Here is a 16,051-nt window from a genome sequence, read left to right on the forward strand (position 1 = left end):
TGTAACACACGCGAGAGGCGTCCGGCGGCCAGCACGGAGCTGGTGCCAACGCCATCTGCCTGCTGCAGGGCTGGCTGCCCCCCACCCTCCTGGGGGAGCAGAGCTGGGGGGCTGGAGGGGGGTCAGCCCCTCGTTGGTGGGAATAAGGGTTTGTGCTGGGCTGTGAGAGCTGATTTGAGGCCAGGTTGCCCTGCTTGGGGGATGATGAGCCCAGCCCCAACTGGGACTATTTAGGGATGGAGATGAGTAGCTGGGGGGTGTCCCTTGGGGCTGCGTGAGGCTGGGGTGGGAGCCCTGGAGGGTACAGGAGCGGGGGGCTGGCAGTAGGAGGGAGGCAGGGAACGATGGGATGGGCACCGAGGACCTTTCCTGCATCCCTCAGCATCTCCCCAGCCCAGGGGGTGGTCAGAATATGGAGGGGGAGGGGGCTGGTGAGGGGGGCAGGCAGAGGGGCCCCCCTCCTCCTACTCCGGGATTGGCTGGCGCTGCACTCGGAGCATTACGGCGCGCGGGGGGGCTGGAGGGGGAGCCCCCCCCGGATTGGCTGGCGCTGCACTCGGAGCATTACGGCTCAGGGGGTGCAAGGGGAGGGCGCTCCCCCACCCCGGGGTTGGTGGGCGCCGCACTCGAAGAATTACGGCGCGGAGGTTGAGGGGGGTGCGAGGCAAAGCCCCCCTCCTATTCCTGGATCGGTGGGCGTCGCACTCGGAGCATTACGGCTGAAGGGGTGTATAAGGAGGGCGCACCCCCCCCCCCCTCCCCCCACCACTCCGGGATTAGTGGGCGCCGCACTCGAAGAATTACGGCGCGGGGGGTGCGAGGCAGAGCCCCCCCTTCCTATTCCTGGATTGGTGAGCGTCGCACTCGGAGCATTACGGCTCGGGGGGGGTGTATGAGGAGGGCGCCCCACCCCCCCCCCCCCCCCAACCTATCCCCGCCCCGGATTGGCTGCGCCGCACTCGGAGCATTACGGCGGCCGAGCCCGCAGCGCGGAGCTGTCCGCGGTGCTGACCGCCGCCGGCCATGGGCTCCCCGCCGCCCGCGCTGCTGCTGCCGCTCCTCGCCGCGCTGCTCCGCGCCCCCGCACACGGTAAGCACCCCCCCACACACCCCCCCCATCACCCCCTAACCCCAGTCACCCCCTCCACACCCCCCACCCACGCTCCTGGTTATCCCCAACCCCGTTCTCCGCCGCCAAACTTTGCCAACTCGCCCCCGCAGCCGCCGTACCGGGGGCGGTGCCGGTGAACCGGCAGCGTTCCCCGCCCCATCCCCGTTATCCGCCGTCCCCAACACCGCCCCGGGGATGCGGGGACGGGAGCTGCCCGGGGGGGCGCAGAGCCGCTCGCAGCCGGGCTGGTGCAGCGCCGCCCCCGGTGGCCGCCCCGCTGCCGGTGTTACCGGAGGGATGGGGGGGGGGCTCCGCCGCACCGGGGGGGCGGGCAGGCACGGCATCACCCCCGGGACCCGCTGCCCCGGCCCCCGAGTCCTTTGAGCCACGGCCGAGCAGGCTGCGAGGTGCTCCCTCCATGCAGTCCCCACGTTGGGTTGGGGGATGTTGGGGACCGGGGCTCTTCCCCCCAACGCCGTCGCTTGGGGTGACCCCCCCGGCTCTGGGGAGGGCGTTGGGGAAGCGCAGGGATGGTGGGTGTTGGTCCTTTCCAAGGAGAGCAGCCAACACCCACCTCAGTGCGTTGGACTCGATGATCCGACGGGTCTCTTCCAACCTAGTTATGATTCCATGATTCTATGCCGCCCATGGGGCGCGGGCAGCCCTGCAGCCTCGACGCCTTGCGGCTGCATCGCCCCCAAAACCGGGATTGTGAACCCAACGAGACTTGGAGCAACCAGACCCGCTGCATTTGTGCTGACGTTGGGCAGGGGTGCGGGGTGAGGTGTAGGTGAGGGTCCCAGTGGGATGCAGGATGCCAGCGCGGCTCAGCCGAGCTGCAGGCTGCAGCCGTGCGGGGAGTTACATAAACTACCCATCTGGCAGCCGAGCTGGGGAAGGGCACCGTGGCCCTGTGCCTGCTGCTATTCCTGTCTTGCTCTGCCACCCAGGGCCGCTGCCACGGCCCTTGTGCTCAGGGAGGCATCGGGGGCACCTCCCGCGGGCTGGCAGGAGGGGTAAAGCCGTGGCAGCTCCATCACCTGCCCTGTTGGAGGGGGTCATCGTCCCCAGTTCTGTCCTGGGCAGGCTTCCTCTTAGAGAGGCTGGTGCTTACCATGTCAGTTTAATGATTTCTAATGAGCAATTACCTCTAGTCAGTCCCCTAATTTCTGAATATCAATAAAGTTAATTAAACTCTGCATGTGCATTTTCCCAGTGTTAGAGGTGGCGATGCCCTGGGAGGTGCTGAGCTCTTCCCAGGGCTGGGCGGTGTGGATTTTTGTCCACCCTGTGCCCCACCCCGGGTGCCAACAGTGCTGGGAGCTCCCCAACCTGCTCTCTATCCCCCCATCAGGCAGGGATCCCAGCCCAGCACCCCGATTTCCACGCAGTGTCACCATGCTCAGTGTCACTGTGGCCTTGGCTTGGCTTCGATGGGCTGATGAGCTGTGGGGATGGGGTTCACGCATTCCTCCCTCAGGATGGAGGGGTTGGTGATGTCCCTTGGGTGGTGGCAATGCAGGGTGTGATCCTGTCTCTCTCTCTCTGTCACTTTGTGCAGTGACCTGCAGACTCATCCCACTGGGGGGTTCACTCCAGTGGGGAGTGGGGGGCTGTACCCCATGGTGCTGGGCACAGCTCCATCCACCCAACCCCACTGTGCCCCCTCTCCCCAGTTCTCCAAGCTCATCGCAAGCCTGGCTTTTTGGGGGGCTCATCTTGGCCACGATGAAGGCAGCTCCTTGTAATTTGGGGTTCCTGGGTGATAGGAAGCAGCGTGGGTTAGAGGGCCTGGCTGTGTCCCTGTGAGCTGCTCTGCACCGTCCGGCACCGTTTGGATGCACCGTGTCCCCGGGGATGATGCATCTGGGGGACACGAGATGCTTGGGGGTGCGGGTCGGGGTCTCAGTGCAAGGAGGGGCTGGGGGAAGGAAGCAGACGTCTGCTACGGTAATTAACCGCGTGCATGCTCGTCCTCTGCGTGCCTCGGAGGAGTTCAGCGCTGCTGCCACGCTGCTGTGCCGCCAGGCCAGGATTATCTGGATAATGCTCTTAAGCTGGAGGGTGGGAGGGCAGGGCTGCCCCAGAGGGACGCGGGGCATGGGCTGGGGCACCGTGCCCCCGGGAGCATCCTTGCTGCAGTTGAGCGGCGATGGATTTGGCACGCGGCGCTGCGCCAGGCAGAGCTGCCAGCCCCGAGCGTCGCGCAGCCACGGGGCAGGGTGGGATGGTGGGGAAACGGGGTGCAAAGCACCCAATGCTGAGAAGTGCCTGGGCCCCCTGTGCCTCCGGTGGGACCCCAAGAGCGGCACAGGGCTTGCCAGGACTGCGTTTCCCTGTGCCAGGATGAGGGTCAGGGCTGGCCCCAGGCCACCGAGCCCCCTCGAGGGCAAGCACGTGAAGTTGTGTCTCCGGCGGCTCTGGCGCGAGAGGATAATTTCACCTCCAATCAATTCTTTAAATGCTCCCAATTGAAAGATTGCGTTTGAAAGCTGCCTATAGCCAGGGAGGTAATGGATTCCCTCGAGTCGCAGGCAGCATCCCTTCCTCCAGAGATGCTGGGGAGAGGGGACCAGCATCCCTTCCCCTAGAGATGCTGGGGAGAGGGGACCAGCATCCCTTCCCCTAGAGATGCTGGAGAGAGGGGACCAGCATCCCTTCCCCTAAAGATGCTGGGGAGAGGGGACCAGCATCCCTTCCTCCAGGGATGCTGGGGAGAGGGGACCAGCATCCCTTCCTCCAGGGATGCTGGGGAGAGGGGACCAGCATCCCTTCCCCTAGAGATGCTGGGGAGAGGGGACCAGCATCCCTCCCACCGCAGGCATCCTTGGGTGGGTGAAGGGGCTGCCTGGATTGCTTGGAGGCGTCTGGGGGTGTTTTGATTTGCCAGGCTCACTGCCAGCTCGCCCTGTGCTGGGACCCAGCGCCGCTCATCGCGTCCTCCGAGGCGTTGGAGGGTGCCAGCGACCGGAGCTGGGGAAGCGCTTGATCCTCCGCCCGCAGGAGCCGGCCCACACGCTTGCCGTGCCAGCAGAGGTTATTACATATATAATTTAAATGCAGTAACGAGCTGTGCTGAAGGGATCAAATATTAATCAGCCACAAGAGCGCTGCTGTGACCCTGTGAAAAATGGAGCGAGGTGCTTGAAATGCCAGAGGGGCTGGTGCTGGGCGAGGCGCAGGGGCCGTGTCTGAGCAGAATGGGTGCTGGTGGCCCCCAAGTGCCCTGGGGGGTGGCAGAAATCCTTGGTGGCTTCCAGAACTGGGTGGTTCATGCTATGACGAGCAGGGAAAGGGCGAGATGTGAGGTTTGCTGGCAGAGGGATGATTGCATTGAATTGCCAGGAGGGTAAAGGTGGGCGCTGTGGGCAGCGGGGATGTCAGCTCCAGTGGGAGCAGGCGGTGATGCTCCACGCTTCCCGCTCGCTGGGAGGGAACGGTGTCTGCGGGGATGATGACATGGCTGAGCAGCCCAACACAGAGCCTGACAAGCAGCTCCTGCTCGCCTCCCGCAACCAGATTTCAATTACTGTCAGTGGCAGAGGGAAGGGGAGCCAGGAGGGCAGCGTGGCTCTGTACCGTCTCCCGCCTCCCGCTCCAGGCGGCATCCGGGGGTGCCCCCTCTGCTCCCCAGGGTGGTGAATTGGGAGCTGGCAGCCGTGCCGTGGGCACCCTGGGGTGGCACAGGGTGGGTGCAGCCTGGCCACGGGGCCTCCATCGCGGGGGACGCTGGTTCGGGCACTGCCGGCGTGGGGAGGGGGACGTGGCATCGCACGGCTCCAACGCTCGGGTCCAAAATAGCAGCAGACATGCAATTTATCACCGCCGCCGCTCAGGGAAATTGCTGTACAAATGCATTAGCTCCATAGGGAGAGCGGGGGGACTGGGATTACACGAGGAGGGGATGGGGGCACTGCTGGCACACCACAGCACCCACCCAGAGGGAGGGATGCCCTGGGGATGGGCTCCTCGGTGCCCGCTGGGCTCTGCCTTCAAGCCCAGGCGGCGTCGGCGACGCTCGGCGTGTCAGCCGGCGCTCGGCCGCGATGCTCCAGGGAACCGGTTGCGGTGACATGTGACATGTGTCAGCGGGTAAATGACTGTTCAATTCAAGGAGAATCGCAAAACATACAAGGTCAAACGCTTCCCCGCCAGCGCTGCCATGAATATTAAAGCTGGGTTCCTCTGGCAGCCGCGCTCGCCGTGGTCTTCCCCCTCGGTTGGCCGTGGGCAGCTGCGGTGGAGGAGATCACGAGAGAGTAAGCTCTGGGTGCCAGTGTAGGTGCTAACTGGGTGCCAGCTGGTGCCAACGGGGTAGCCGGCTCGCCACGGCGGGTGTCGATGGGGCGTGCTGGCAGCTGGTGTGTCGGCTGGGTGGCACGGGGAGCAGGGAGCTGGCTGTGCCACCCTGCCTGCGCTCTTACACCTCCCACCCGCGCTCGCCTGCATCCCGGTGCCACCTGCACCCACCCTCGCTCCTGCCCACAACGCGTTCCCACCCCGAGAAAGGCAGGAGGGTGCCCCTCTTGCCCCCTTCGCCAGGTTCCCCATCGCCAGGGCCGCCAGGGCAGGGGGCAGAGAGGGGGATCTGGCATCAGCCGGGCACGTCCGCCCTCCTGCCCCTCTGTGGGGGCTGAGGGAGGTGAGAGAGGGGGGTGAGGAGTGTGGTGCCGACTGCCTGACAGCTCATTCATCACGGCTGCCGGCCACGGGGGCAAAGCCAGATTGGATTTTAAATTGGAAAATAAACCTAGACTCCTGCGAGCCCCAACCCCTGCCTTGCCCCAGGGACCCAGCCGCCTGCACCCCCTCCTGCAGATGGGGAAACTGAGGCACGGGGCGGCACTGTGCCAAGGGGAGCAGCCGAGGGTCCCACTCTGTCCTCTCCACTGAACCGGACACTGTGTTATTGCTTTCGCGGCGGGCAGCATCGATCCGCGCTCCCCGGGAGGCCGTGTGCCGCCTTATTTATTTATTTGCGACAGCAGGCGGCATTGATTCCTGAAGGAGGGGGGGAAGAGGGTGGCCGCTCGCCGCAGCAGGATTAGTCTCCAACATCTCCCCAGCTCCTGGCCACCGTTAATAGACTCCCGCCCGGCAAAGCCGATGTGAGGGATTAGGACCCCAGCTTGGCTGCGGCCGCAAGCACGTGCCACGCATGCCGAGTGGCCCTGGCGTGCGCAGGGCTGGTGGGGACCTCGCTGGTCCCTTTGAAAGGGTCTGTGACAATCCTGAGCTCTGGAGTTCCCTTCTGCGTGCCAGGGCCTGGAGGGATGGGTGTTGGGGAGCAGGATCCCGTATCACCAACTCCTGGGGATGCAGGATGGACGCAGCTGTGGTTGGGCCACCGGAGATAAGCTGCTTAGAGACATCTGTGGAGGTGCAGGCTCTAATCCTGCGCTGCTCGAGGGGCACAGGTGGCAAAATCTGGGTGAAAGTGGCAACATCTGGGCACCTGCTGCCTTCCTACGGCGCCCTGAGCATCCTGCGTCACCAAAACGCCAAGACCATCGCCGGTCTGGAGCATCCCCTGGTGCTGGGAGCATCCCGTGGTACCCAGAGCATCCCGTGGTACCCAGAGCACCACATGGAGCGCAGGACACAGTCTGGTGCCCCAGCACCTAGACAGGACCTGCTGGAGAACCTCCAGCTTCATCCAACATCTCCGATGGGGACCACCGTGCTCCCCGGCACCCCAGGCAGCTGAGACCATGGGCAGGGGGGTGCAGGGATGGGTTTCTCTGCCTCAGCCTTTGCCGCGTGGTGCGAGCGCGTGGCCCAGCCCCGAGCACTAATCTTGCTATTAAAGCCTAAAAGAGGTTTTGGCGCCCTTCAGTATAAACTCATTAACTTTTATGTTCTAATAAATGGATCCTATTACAAAATAATTCTGGCCTTGCCGGGGGGCAAGAGAATATTTCGGAGCTGGCGCTGCAGTGCTGCTGTGCCGGGGCATCGTCCCCATCCCAGGGCATCATCACCATCCCGGGGCATCGTCCCCATCCCAGGGCATCATCAACATCCCAGGGCATCATCACCATCCTGGGGCATCGTCCCCATCCCAGGGCATCATCCCCATCCCAGGGCATCGTCACCATCTCAGGGCATCATCACTATCCCAGGGCGGTGGGGACACCCATCAGCACCCAGCGCCTCCCCTCCCCAATCTAATGTGGCTTAATAGTTCCCTTCAAAGTGGCAGTCACCGAGTAATTAATCTTCGCGGGGCCCTGCCCTGCTACGGATCGGTATAATTACCCGGTAATTGGCAGTATCGTGTCATCAGCGCCTGTGCACGGCGGCGGCGAGACCTGCCTGCGTGCCAGCACAGCCTCACGCCCCGTGATGCTGGGCACTGCGGTGACATCCCTGCCACGACAGCATCCCCCCTGCCACGACAGCATCCCCCCTGCCACGGCCCGTGGGGCTGGGGAGCTGTGTCCCCTGGGAGAGGGGAGCACGTGGTGCCCGATCCAACGGGGAGCGATGCCGCGTGGCTCATTAGAGCTGATTATATGATCTTCTTTTTAAGGGGGCTTCCAGCGCTGAAAGGGGCTCCAGGAGAGCTGGGGAGGGGCTCTTGGTCAGGGAGGGCAAGGAGAGGATGAGGTTTTCAGCTGCAGGAGAGGAGATTGAGATGAGATCTTAGGAAGAAATGTTTTCACGATGAGGGTGGGGACAGGACGAGAGGGAATGGCCTCAAGCTCCACCAGGGGAGGGTCAGGCTGAACATTAGGAAAAAATTTTTCATGGAAAGGGTCATTGGTCCCTGTCCGAGGCTGCCCAGGGAGGGGGTTGAGTCCCCTTCCCTGGAGGGGTTTAAGGGCCGGGTGGACGAGGCGCTGAGGGACATGGGTTAGTGATTGATGGGAATGGTTGGACTCGATGATCCGGTGGGTCCTCTCCAACCTGGTGATTCTGTGATTCTCTGATCGGTCCCTGGTGTGGCACAGGTCTATGGCTCCACACCAGCGGGGCTCTCTGGTGCAGTATCCACCCCCAGTGCTGCTGCCATCCCTGGCACAGCATCCATCCACATCCAAGGGTTGGTCCTGGGTGCCACATCGGGTCCACAATGAAGCATTGGTCCCCAGCACATCTCCGGTCCCCAGTGTCACGTCACTGGTCCAGCATGAAGCTTTGGTCCCCGGTGCAAGGTGATGTTTATGTTGCAGCCTTGCTCCATGGGTCCCCAGCACCCCACACTCTCTCCTCCCCCCAGGTTTCAACGGGCTGGCGAGGAAGGCTGGGGAGAGCGCTGAGACCGAGGGGGAGCCGACAGCGCTGCCCACACCGGCCGAGCGGGAGGCCGAGGCTCGCTTCGTAAGCACGGCACCCACGCTGAAGCTCCTCAACCACCACCCGCTGCTGGAGGACCTGCTGCACGAAGCCTTCCTGAAGAAGGACTACCTGGCCAACGCGCCTTTCCTGCCCGCTGGCCCTGGCCCCCTCCTGCCCGCTGACGCCCTCCAGCCGGATCCCGGACCCCCAGCTCCCGAGCCCCCTCCTCGCACCCCAGCCTTGCCCAGGGCCGCCTTCCCCACCGACCCGCTGACCACGCCGGAGGGGCGCCCGGGGCCATGGGGGGAGGCGTGGGGGGCCGTGCCGGGTGCCAACCCCTCGTGGTCCCCTGCCTCGGTGACAAAGGTGAGCCCCGCGTCCCCCAGCCAGGCTCCCACCACCCCCAGTGCATCCCTGCGACCCCGCGCTGAGGCCACCGTGGTCCCCAGGGATGAGGAGGGGACCACCACCACCTCCACCATCACCACCACCACCGTCACCACGCTGCAGGGGCCAGGTGAGGGCCGCGAAGGGAGCTGGTGGGGGGAGACACGGGGAAGCGGGGCTGAACCGGGGTCTTCTTTGTCACCAGCCCCCTGCAACCGGACGCTGGCGGGCCCCGAGGGGTGGCTGGTGTCCCCAGAGCCAGCCGGTGTCCCCTACGAAGGCAGCCTGGACTGTACCTACACCGTCTCCGTCTACCCTGGCTATGGCGTGGAGCTCAAGGTGAGCTGGGCACGGCGGGTGGGATGGGGTGCAAAGAGCCTGCGGGCGAGCGTGGCTTGTCCCCTGCTCTGTGCTGTGTGGGGGCAGCAAGCATGTGGTCTTGTCCCTGTCCCCATGTCCCTGAGCCAGGAGAGCTGGTTCAGGGCCCAAGGGACGTGGATGCATGGGCTGGTGGGATGCTCTGCGCCGCACCCGTTGTAGAAGAAGCACTTAGGGACTTAATTGCCAAAGCACTGAGGAAGGAGGTGGAAGCAACGCTGGCAGGTGCAATGCTGTGATGCAAAGTCAGGAAATGGCAGTGCTATAGACTGGGAGAAGTCTGGCTGGAAAGGTGCCTGGAGGAGAAGGACCTGGGGGTGTTGGTTGAACACAAGCCAGCAGTGAACATGAAGGCCAATGGCATCGTGGCTTGGATCAGAAATGGCGTGGCCAGCAGGTCCAGGGAGGTTCTTCTCCCTCTGCACTCAACACTGGTGAGACTGCTCCTCGAATCCTGTGTTCAGTTCTGGGGCCCTCCCCACAAGAAGGATGTTGAGGCTCTGGAGCGAGTCCAGAGAAGAGCAACAAAGCTGGTGAGGGGGCTGGAAAATAAGAGGAGCGGCTGAGAGAGCTGGGGGTGTTTAGCCTGGAGAAGAGGAGGCTGAGGGGAGACCTCATTGCTCTCTCCAACTACCTGAAAGGAGGTTGTGGAGAGGAGGGAGTTGGGCTCTTCTCCCAAGGGACAGGGGACAGGACGAGAGGGAATGGCCTCAAGCTCCGCCAGGGGAGGGTCAGGCTGGACAGTAGGAAAAAATTTTTCCCGGAAAGTGTGATTGGTCCCTGTCCGAGGCTGCCCAGGGAGGGGGTTGAGTCCCCTTCCCTGGAGGGGTTTAAGGGACGGGTGGACGAGGCGCTGAGGGACATGGGTTAGTGATTGATGGGAACGGTTGGACTCGATGATCCAGTGGGTCTCTTCCAACCTGGTGATTCTGTGATTCTATGCAAACCTCGCACCCATGTGCCAGGAGCAGAGGCTGGTGGCAGCTCCTGTGCTGCCGAGGCCACGTGCCACCCCCGTTGGCAGCACACGGCCACGCGTCCCCACCGCCGCCTGTCCCACCGCCTGAGCCACCAGCGCTCGCTGAAAGCCAAGGGAGAGCCAGCAGCAGCTCCGCAGTCAATACCCACTTCCCCAGCTCCCACAGCAGCCCTTGCTGGTGCTGCCGCTAATCACCGCGCAGCACTGCTTAATTAACATCATTAATAGCAAATTGCTCCGGAGGGCTGGAGCGCATGCCTGGCTGTTGGTGCGGGCGAAGCTGCTGGCCGGGCCCCATCGCTCTTGCACCGCAGGATGATTTATGGCGCTGTTAACCACATTTGAAAGGCGCCGCGCCGCGCAGACAAGCTCCAGCGTGCTATCGACCGCGGGAGCAGCTCCCAGTCGGGCGCCGGGGTGGTGACACCTGGCTGGACCCCTGCAGGTACACAACATCAGCCTGCTGGATGGGGAGACGCTGACGGTGGAGAGCACGGGGGGCTTGGAGCCCACCCTCCTGGCCAACGAATCCTTCCTGCTGCGGGGTCAGGTCATCCGCAGCCCCGCCAACCTCCTCACCCTCCGCTTCCAGAGCCCTCGGGCCCCCAACCCCGGCTCCTACGGCTTCCGCTACCAAGGTATGGGGCAGCATCCTCCGCTGGCACGACCCCCTTGGTGTCCCCTGGGGACAATTCAGAGCGTGGCGATGCACAGCGGAGTTGATCTGTGCCGCCGTCGGGTTAAGCAGGCAGTGACCAGGCGAAGAACGCTAATGGCGAGCTAATTGGCGTGAGCAATTATGGGCTCGTTTAGCATCATTACTGGCAGCCGTAGGTACAATGTCACCCAGCCCTGCAGCACCCAGGAGCTCCTGGGGGGCTGGGGAAGTGGGTGCTGGGTGAAAGGTCCCCAAGCGGGTCCGTAACACCATCGCCTGCCCCCAGCCTACCTGTTGAGCTGCCCCTTCCCGGCACGGCCGGCGTTCGGCGAGGTGTCGGTCAGCAGCCTGCACCCCGGCGGCGATGCCCGCTTCCGCTGCGCTGCCGGCTACCAGCTGCAAGGCGCCCACCAGCTCATCTGCCGCAACGCCACCCGGCCCTTCTGGAGCGCCCGTGAGCCCCACTGCCTCGGTAAGCACCGGCTCCGGGGGACGCGGCGTGGCTGGCGTGGCACAGCCGGCCACCGACGGCCTCTCTCCCGCAGCGGCGTGCGGTGGGGTGATACGGAACGCCACGGTGGGACGCATCATCTCGCCCGGCTTCCCCGGGAACTACAGCAACAACCTGACGTGCCACTGGCTGCTGGAGGCACCCGCCGGCCACCGCCTGCACCTCCACTTCGAGAAGGTCTCGTTGGCTGAGGATGATGACAGGTTTGACCCTGGGACAGGGGTGGTGTGGCTGTGCCCTAACCCTAATCCTAACCCAAACCCTGCACGAGGTACGGGGCTGTGTTCAAGGGTGGGGACCATCGGCTGTGCCCATGGACGAGTGTTGTTTTTGAGACCCTGTGGGCGCTGTTGGCCGTGACTGAGGATGGGTGACATTAGCCACGTTCAAGGATAGGTGCTCTTGGCTATGTTCAAGGAAGATGCCATTGGCTAAGCCCAGGGACAGGTGACCTTCATCCTGTTCAAGGATAAGTGCTGTTGGCCATGCTAAAGGAAGATACCACTGGCCAAGGATGGATGCCGTTCATCATGTTCAAAGCTGGGTGGTGTTGGCCATGGCTGGGGATGGGTGCTTCCCTCCATGCCCAAGGATGGATGCCGTTCATCATGTTCAAAGCTGAGCGGTGTTGGCCATGGCTAGGGTTGGGTGCTTCCCTCCATGCCCGAGGATGGTGCCATTGGCCATGGCCGGCGCAGCACCCTGCCTCTGCCTCAGCAGGCTCATCATCCGCAACGGCAACAACGTCGAGGCGCCGCCGGTGTACGATTCCTACGAGGTGGAGTACCTGCCCATCGAGGGGCTACTCAGCACTGGGCGACACTTCTTCGTGGAGCTCACCACCGACAGCAGCGGGGCCGCCGCGGGCATGGCGCTGCGCTATGAGGGTAGGAGGCCAGGGCATAGCGGGGCACCTGGGCGTCCCTGCACCCGCTCGGCCCCCACAGACCTTTGCCCCTGTGCCTGCAGCCTTTGAGCAGGGACATTGTTATGAGCCCTTCGTCAAGTACGGGAACTTCACGGCCAGCGATCCCCGGTACCCTGTGGGCACCACCGTAGAGTTCAGCTGCGACCCCGGCTACACGCTGGAGCAGGGCTCCACCATCATCGAGTGCGTTGACCCCAGCGACCCACAGTGGAATGAGACGGAGCCAGCGTGCCGCGGTGGGCACTGGAGCTGAGAGGCTGGCAGGGCTGGTGCCAGGGGTTCAGCGGGTGCTGGAGATGGGGGTGCTGGGAGCTGGGGATGGACCAAGGTGGTGCTAGGGCCACCGTGTCATGGTACATGCTGGGGCTGAGGGACACGGTGCGAGCTGGATCCAAAAGAGACGGCAGGTGCTGGGGTGCCGAAGGGGGTGGTGGAGCTGGGGAAGGGATACGATGGATGCTGGAGCTACCATGCATAGTATTTAATAGGAATGGTTGGACTTGATGACCCGATGGGTCTTTTCCAACCTGGTGATTCCATGATTCCATGCCATGGTAGGTCCTGGAGCCAGAGGGGATGGTGGGTGCTGGGGTTGGGTTGCTGAAGAGGGTGCTGGAGCTGGCAGGCTGTGGCGGATGCCCCCGCGGCGGTGCCGAGCCTGGTGTGCCCCCACAGCCGTGTGCAGCGGGGAGCTCACGGATGTGGCCGGCGTGGTGCTGTCACCCAACTGGCCGGAGGCGTACGGCAAGGGCCAGGACTGCATCTGGGGGCTGCACGTGGAGGAGGACAAGCGCGTCATGCTGGACATCCGAGTGTGAGTGTGAGGGCGACCGGGGACATGGGAACGAGGGGGACCCTGTGCCCCCGACCCTCACGGCCCCACCACTCCAGGCTGCGGCTGGGCGCAGGGGACGTGCTGACCTTCTATGATGGGGACGACCTGACGGCGCGCATCCTGGGCCAGTACACGGGCGCCCGCGGCCGCTTCAAGCTCTACGCCTCCAGCGCCGACGTCACCGTCCAGTTCCAGTCTGACCCTGGCGCCGGTGCCTTCGCCTACCGGCAAGGCTTTGTCATCCACTTCTCCGGTGAGCCCTGTGGCAGGATGGCATCGTCGGTGTCCCCGGTGTCCCCGTCGCCCTCCTCACCCCGCTCTTCCCCACAGAGGTGCCCCGTAACGACACCTGCCCTGAGCTGCCGGACATCGCCAACGGCTGGAAGACGTCCTCGCAGCCGGAGCTGCTCCATGGCACCGTGGTCACCTACCATTGCTATCCCGGTTTCCAGCTGACCGGCACCGACCTCCTGATGTGCCACTGGGACCTGACATGGAGCGGTGACCTGCCCTCCTGCGAGCGGGGTGAGCGGCACCCCCAGCATCCCCTTGCCCCACGGCGCGTCCCCAGCAGCCACCGTCACCGCTGGCTTCTCCCACCTCCAGTGACCACCTGCCGGGACCCCGGGGATGCCGAGCACAGCCGCAGGGTGGTCTCCAGCCCTAAATTCCCGGTGGGAGGCACCGTGCAGTACGTCTGTGACAAAGGCTACGTCCTGGCGGGTGCCGGGACCCTCACCTGCCACGACCGCGCCGCGGGGGGACCCAAGTGGAGCGACCGTCTCCCCAAGTGCATCCGTGAGTTGGGAACCCCCTCCCTGGGCACATCCCCTGAATCAGCGGTAGGTGTTGATGCCACCGTGCCCTTGCCCCACAGCGGAGACGTACGAGCCTTGTCACAACCCCGGCGTGCCAGCGGGCGGGCGGCAGAGCCCCGAGCGGCGATTGTACCCAGCGGGATCCACCTTACGCTTCTCCTGCACCGCCGGGCGGGCGCTGCTGGGCGAGGGCAGCCTGCGCTGCCTGCCCGGGCACCCCTCGCGCTGGAGCGGCTCGCCCCCCATCTGCAAGGCGGGTGAGGGGACCCCCAACACTCCCCCAGCACCACTCGCTCCCCCGCTTCTTGTCACTGATGCCAAGTTCTTTCTTCTCCCCTTCTCCAGCCTCCTATGATGAGTTTTACAGCAACCGCAACCTGGACGGTAAGGGCGAGGGTTTGCAGGGTGGACAGGCACCTCGGGGTGCAGCCAATGTGGGGTGCCCCCTTGGTGAGCCCCTGCTCTCCCGGGTAGCCGTGGCCAAGGCTGTGCCCTCGGGGACGGCGCTGGAAGGCACCAACGTGGCCATCGCAGTCTTCCTGCCTGTGTTGGTGGTGGCCCTGCTCATCGGGGGCATTTATCTCTACTTCTCCAAGTGAGTGGCCAGGTGGTCCCTAGCCTCCTTTGGGGTCCCCCGTGTCCTCCCGTGGGGTCCCCCCAGCCCCACAGCCACCCCAGCTGCCATGTCCCCGTAGGCTCCAGGGGAAGCCAGCCCTGCAGCTGCCCCTCGCTGGCTCCCACCCCTACGACCACATCACCGTGGAGTCGGCTTTTGACAACCCCACCTATGAGACAGGAGTAAGTACCGGTCCCCATGCAGGCCTGGGCAGGGTTGGGCACCCTGGGACCCTGCATCGCAAGGGCCACGTGTACCAGGGGCTCTTCGCGGGGTTGCATAGGCGTGGGATGGGGCCATGCACTCCAGGAACCCATGCATGGCATATGACATCAATCCAGGGACAACACGTAGGATGGGATATCCATCCAGAGACCATTCACAGGATGGACACCCATCTAGGGATCACACACGGGGTGGGACATGTATCCAGAGACCACACATGAGCTGAGGCATCCATCCCAAGGACCACACATTAGATAGGACACCCATCCAGCAGCAACACACAGCATGGGACATCCATCTAGGCACCACGCATCACATGGAAAATCTTTTTCATGGAAAGGGTCATTGGGCACTGGAACAGGCTGCCCAGGGAGGGGGTTGAGTCACCTTCCCTGGAGGGGTTTGAGGGACGGGTGGACGAGGCGCTGAGGGACATGGGTTAGTGGTTGATAGGAATGGTTGGACTCGATAATCCAGTGGGTCTCTTCCAACCTGGTGATTCTATGATTCTATGTGGGATATCCATGGAGTGACCGTACACCATCTAGGACATCCATCCAGGGCCCATACATTACCTAGGACATCTATCCAGAGTCAATGCACAGGGTGAACATCTCTCCAGTGACCATGGATGGGATGGAACATCCATCTAGAGACCACACATCGTCTAGGACATCCATCCAGGGATTCCACACGGGAGGGAACATCCATCCAGGGGCCATGCATGGGATGGGACACGCATCCCCAGGTCCATCTGTGGTCTGGGATGTATCCCTGGGGCCCTATGGGGTGGGAGATGCCCCGTCCTGGTCCCAGGCACCCCGTCGCACTGCCCAGTGTCCAACCCCTCGCAGTCTGTTTTCTTTGCAGGACACAAGGGAATATGAGGTGTCCATCTAGGCATGGGAGAAGCTGGGCACCGCAGCCACCCCTCGGGGCTCCCCCCATGCCCACCGGCCCCCAGCACAGGCCGGGCACCCCTCTCCCAAGGAGAATCAAGGCGAACGCTTGATGGGACCCACCAGGGCACCGGCCAACCCCCTGACACCCCCACCCCACCCCCCCAGCCCCCCATGGCACCCACCCTGGGCTGTGGGGGTGCTGAGCTAGCGGGGTCCCGCTCCTGCCTCACCCCCAGGGACGCAGCAGCCCCCACAGTGCAGGGGGGACACGGGGCACCCCGCAGGTAAGGACAGGGCTGCAATGGGGAGGGGGGAAAGCCCTGGGAGGGGGTGGCAAGGGGCCTGGGGGACCATGGGGGTGACCCCCCCTCCAACACAGGGCTTCTCCCCCCCCCCCAGCCCCCCCGTGTCCCTCCACAAGG

The 16,051-nt window shown here is 64.1% G+C and overlaps 2 protein-coding genes across 6 annotated transcripts in view; both read left to right on the plus strand.

Moving 5' to 3' along the window:
- The window catches only part of FLOT2 (flotillin 2), an 82,977-nt gene that overhangs the window by 4,788 nt on the left and 62,138 nt on the right, over positions 1-16,051 (plus strand). The window lies entirely within an intron of this gene.
- SEZ6 (seizure related 6 homolog) lies at positions 956-15,778 on the plus strand. 4 transcript variants are annotated; one of them, XM_069874041.1, is made up of 17 exons: positions 956-1,090; positions 8,334-8,909; positions 8,985-9,118; positions 10,582-10,774; positions 11,081-11,266; positions 11,340-11,508; positions 12,023-12,192; positions 12,275-12,469; positions 12,909-13,047; positions 13,125-13,321; positions 13,399-13,593; positions 13,675-13,866; positions 13,946-14,143; positions 14,232-14,270; positions 14,361-14,481; positions 14,582-14,684; positions 15,582-15,778. In XM_069874041.1, the coding sequence occupies exons 1-17, from the start codon at positions 1,024-1,026 to the stop codon at positions 15,612-15,614; spliced, it is 2,907 nt and encodes a 968-aa protein (XP_069730142.1). In that variant the 5' UTR covers positions 956-1,023; the 3' UTR covers positions 15,615-15,778. The 4 variants fall into 4 exon arrangements, with proteins under 4 accessions (XP_069730142.1, XP_069730144.1, XP_069730143.1 ...); XM_069874043.1 differs by having other exon boundaries at positions 15,598-15,778; XM_069874042.1 differs by having other exon boundaries at positions 12,026-12,192.

This window comes from Phaenicophaeus curvirostris, chromosome 21 (assembly GCF_032191515.1).
Source record: "Phaenicophaeus curvirostris isolate KB17595 chromosome 21, BPBGC_Pcur_1.0, whole genome shotgun sequence".
Classification (NCBI taxonomy): domain Eukaryota; kingdom Metazoa; phylum Chordata; class Aves; order Cuculiformes; family Cuculidae; genus Phaenicophaeus; species Phaenicophaeus curvirostris.